The sequence below is a fragment of the Limulus polyphemus genome, unplaced genomic scaffold (genome assembly GCF_000517525.1).
Source record: "Limulus polyphemus unplaced genomic scaffold, Limulus_polyphemus-2.1.2 Scaffold39, whole genome shotgun sequence".
Classification (NCBI taxonomy): Eukaryota; Metazoa; Arthropoda; class Merostomata; order Xiphosura; family Limulidae; genus Limulus; species Limulus polyphemus.
This window is the reverse complement of record NW_013665649.1, coordinates 1414722-1419629: the sequence shown is the minus strand read 5'-3', so window position 1 is coordinate 1419629 and position 4908 is coordinate 1414722. Positions and strand designations below refer to the sequence as shown.

The 4908-nt window shown below is 32.5% G+C and overlaps 1 protein-coding gene across 1 annotated transcript in view; it reads right to left on the bottom strand.

Annotated features, from left to right (window-relative positions):
* The window catches only part of LOC106461506 (sodium- and chloride-dependent glycine transporter 2-like), a 17176-nt gene that overhangs the window by 6732 nt on the left and 5536 nt on the right, over positions 1-4908 (bottom strand). The window contains exons 7-9 of the mRNA XM_013921331.1: positions 3121-3255; positions 2789-2892; positions 444-606 (exon numbers count right to left, since the gene is read on the bottom strand). Of these exons, the coding sequence (XP_013776785.1) occupies positions 444-606; positions 2789-2892; positions 3121-3255 (402 nt within the window). The remainder of the gene's footprint in view (positions 1-443; positions 607-2788; positions 2893-3120; positions 3256-4908) is intronic.

The window sequence follows — 4908 nt, the reverse complement described above, 5'->3', positions numbered from 1 at the left end:
TTATCATAACCACATATTTGACAATGAAGGAATGTTCTTTATATCTTTACGTGAAAAATCTTAAAAATAAAGCTGTACAAGAATGGTCTGTTATTTATCATAACCACATATTTGACAATGAAGGAATGTTCTTTATATCTTTACGTGAAAAATCTTAAAAATAAAGCTGTACAAGAATGGTCTGTTATTTATCATAACCACATATTTGACAATGAAGGAATGTTCTTTATATCTTTACGTGAAAAATCTTAAAAATAAAGCTGTACAAGAATGGTCTGTTATTTATCATAAGCATATTTTTAATGTGTTGAGAATAAAACTCCAGCAATATATATTTAGTAACTAAGTACTTAATTAATTTAAATTCAAATACTACACGTTTGTACAACACATTTAAAAATAAATAAAGTAAAACAAGAAATTTTGTGGAACAACTTAGGTACAGTTGTTGCATAATAAAGAGAGATAAGGCCTCCAATACCTCCTTCAACAACATCTTCAATATCAATACCAAGTTTTTCGGACATGTTTCCAAGAACGGAAAATATTACGATTCCAGCGATTAAACTTGTAAGGAAATCCAGAGAGCTAACGAACATGGCGTCCCTAAAGAAATAAAATCAGATTTAAATTCAATGAACGGAGTAATAACTTCTTTTAGTTTGATATGTGAATACAGAAATGATGATTGATATACAAAAACGTTGCATAGCAACACTGGTAATTAAAAAAAAGAAAACAAACTCGTTACAATTTGAACTTATGAGCAAGACACCTCATAGATAATCAACTTTTCCTGTATTAAAAATCATTAAAAACTTTCCAAGAAGTCAAATGTTTCAGCACGCAAAGAAAGGTTGAAAATTTGAGACTAGTTAATTAGTCTCTTAGGTAGAACACGAGGAAGGGTGGTACTATAGAACATTGTTTTATGTGATATGAAGTCTTCTTCGCCCAGACTTTTAAAACGTGTTTTTAATAGAAGTACTTCGCAGAATACCCCAAAGTGTTCTGTTTTAAGAGTAAACAAAACCAAAATTAAGACTAACAAATATTTTTATTTCTATGCCATGCTGTGTTGTAGTCTGCAGAGTGCATGATTCTTCTCGTTATTTTACTGACATCACGACAGTACACATTACAACGTTAAGCGTCCCCTATGTGACGTCATTTTAGTGTCTACTGACTAATTGACAGACAACACACTACTGTATAATGGTGCGAGTGGTTAAAACAGGTGGCCCCCTCCAAGCGTCCTTAGGCTCCTTTGGGGAAAATTAATCCCCTACTGTTGTCCACTCTTTGGTTATTTTCTAAATCCACCATTTGTAAAAAACTTTGAATATTGCATGACAGTGATGATTTTACACTGGTATCTTTGTTTGTTTATTTCAGAAATTCGCAAAGCTACACAAAGGTTATCTGCGAATAGCCGTCCCTAATTTTGGACTAATACACTAGAAGGAAGGTAACTATAGCCACAATCACCAGTAATTATTCTTAGAATACTCTCGACTGATAGAATAATGTGATTTGACCATTACTCTTACAACACATTCACGGCTCCAAAGTGCGGATCGCGTTTTTGCGGTAACAGATCACTGTCAAAAATTTGACAATTTATTATATTATATATATATATATTCTCCAATTGTCAAAATAAAAAATGTTTTCAGTTATATTTCCTAATAGTATAAATATATACTATGTTGTTATTGGGCTTAGGATTCTTCTACAGTAGGTGTCTGTGACTTGTTAGCGATAAATTCAACGAAAATAAACAGCACGCACTTCACTTGTTTTCAAAATAACATATATATTCAGAACAAGTTAACGTATGTATAACAAATTCTTCAACCTTATAGATATTATAGGCATATCATAAACATTATTTATGTAGTTCTCTACTTGTCAAATATGTACTTAGGTATATTCAATTACATTAGAATTTCAGTTGACAAGCCGAACTATCTTCTCTATTTCTATTGTACTATTAATAGTACTCTCTGTGATTCACTTACAGTTATGGCGCGAGTTACCGTAATCGTTCAGTTTTCTTTCTTTTGAAGATCCTCTGTTTTGTCAAAGTGCACTCAGACTGATTCAATTACTTTAGTACCACACTTTAACGGAATAAAATTATTTTTCTTATCTCCTTTTCTACTGGACCCGGCATGGCCAGGTGGTTAGGGCGCTCGAAGAGTGGGATTGAACGCCCCTACTGCTGAAAAGGCGAGCATGTTTAGTAGGATGGGGATATGAACCCGCGACCGTAGATTACGAGTCGAATGCTCTAACTGTCTGGCCATGCCAGGCCGCATCTTCGGAGTAAGAAAAATATATAAAGCTAAAACAAGGGACCCCCAATAAAAAAGTACATAATTGTTATCATACTTTTAACATCTAAATACGCTTTTATTTGGTCGCTATGTTTATATAACATTGTGTAGAATTGTTATATGAATAATCGGTTAATATTAAAAACCCGACTATCTTATACTTCTGAATTAAGTCATAATGTAACGTCCCCAAGTGGCACAGCGGGATGTCTGCGGACTTACAACGCTAGAATCCGGGTTTCGATACCCTTGGTGGGCAAAGCATAGATAGCCCATTGTGTAGCTTTGTGCTTAATTACAAACAAACAAAATGTAACTTTAATCAATATATTTACAAGTTTGGTTGTGCATTTTTATCTACGAATTAGACTGTTTATTTAGTCTTTTACTTCAAACTCTCAAGTTTATGATTAATGTTACAATTGTGCGTTAAAGAGCTGTGAACTCACCTGTAAACTTTGTTATAAAACTTGTTGTAGCTGCCAAACATAATTAAACCTCCCGAAGCTACACTCAATGAAAAAAACAACTGCTCAGCTGCTGCCCTCCATACCTGAAATTTGATTTAAATTTTGAAACTCTCTTAATGATAAGCACATGAAATAATACCATTTAACCTTTCATGTTGATCAGCTGTTTATAACTCTGATTAATACAGTACAAATAATTCGAAAAAAGTATCTTGAAATATCGAAGAATTTAGTGATAATTCATTCAAAAAAAAAAATCGGTTAATCGCGTGTTTTCACACACACACAACTTGTACACTTAGGTAACTTACGGTCACATCTTTTAGTTTTTCCCATTGAGGAATAAGGAAGTATCGAAGACCAATTCCAGCGCCATCTAATATCAAACCCCGAATCAGTAGAATTATTAGAATTAGATAGGGAAAGGTAGCAGTAAAATAGACAACCTAGAGAAGAGGAAATATTATCAACTGATTTCTTTTAATACAGAGAGAAAATCGCAAAAATATTTAACCAATAATAATTACAATAACATACTTAATTCTAAACTATGTTGTGCAAGTTACCATATTTCTTATGTTTTTTTTAAATTATAAATCAGATCAAAAATTGAAATTCAATGGTGTAGTGCTAAATATTATAGGGCCGGAGCCCTGCCAAAATTTTTCAGATGTGTGACGTCACTATCAGGGTAAATATTTCATATTCAAAACATAATTTCAATTTTGACGAAGTCTAGTCACGAGTAGTTTAGCAGGTTTGATATATTTACAATGTTAAAAACAGTTGATCTTTTTGTTTTAACACACACACACTCAAAAATGATAATTTTCATTGAATAACAGAGAATAGAATATTAGTCAATGCTAATATTGTCAAGAATTTAAGACTTGTGAGCTTTTGTAAACGTTCATAGGTATAAACGTTTTTAGCGTTTATTAATCGAAGTGCCCACCAGTGGCACAGCGGTATGTCTGCGGAGTTACAATGCTAGAATCCGGGTTTCGATACCCGTGGTGGGCAGAGCACAGATAGCCCCTTCTGTAGCTTTGTGCTTAATTACAACCAATTACAATTGCTAATCAAACTTCCACTAGGTATACATTTTGTGAACTGGTTTAAAATTTAATGACAAATTAAGGAATATAAAAATGTACTAGTCTACTTAACGTGTTTGTGCATTTATAGACATAACAGAGGTACGTTGGAGAGCATGATTCGTGGACCACGTAACATTTTCAAGAGATGTATAGATATTTCACTGTAGTATTGTATATAATATATCTTTATTATACAATAAATAACCATCCGAACAAATGGCGTAAAATACTGATATATATCAATACCAATTTCTCAATATAAAAACATGAACAATTTTACTGTTATAATAAAAACTGAATAATTTGATATTTAAGATAAAACATCCATTTATGTACGAATATTTGTATATAACATTATATAGAAAGCAAAAACAAATAAAAAAATCCAACAAATAGTGTTTTGCTCAAGGACTTACAGTAGTCTGAATAGTAATTATATCATGTTACACATAAGAGGACATACTTAGCTGTTACACATAATAAGGTAGATTCTCCTGTGACACGTAAGAAGACAGACATAACTATTACAGATGAGAAGACAGACATAACTATTACACATAACAACACAGACATAACTATTACACATAAGAAGACAGATTCACCTGTTACACATAAGAAGACAGATTAACCTGTTATACATAAGAAAACAGACTCGTTTGTAACACATAAAAAGACAGACTCAACTGTTACACATAAAAAGACAGATTCACCTGTTACACATAAGAAAACAGACTCAACTATTACACATAAGAAGACAGATTCACCTGTTACACATAAGAAAGCAGATTAACCTGTTATACATAAGAAGACAGACTCATTTGTAACACATAAGAAGACAGACTCATTTGTAACACATAAAAAGACAGACTCAACTGTTACACATAAGAAGACAGACTCAACTGTTACACATAAAAAGACAGATTCACCTGTTACACATAAGAAGACAGACTCAACTGTTACACATAAGAAGACAGACTCAACTGTTACACATGAGCTGCT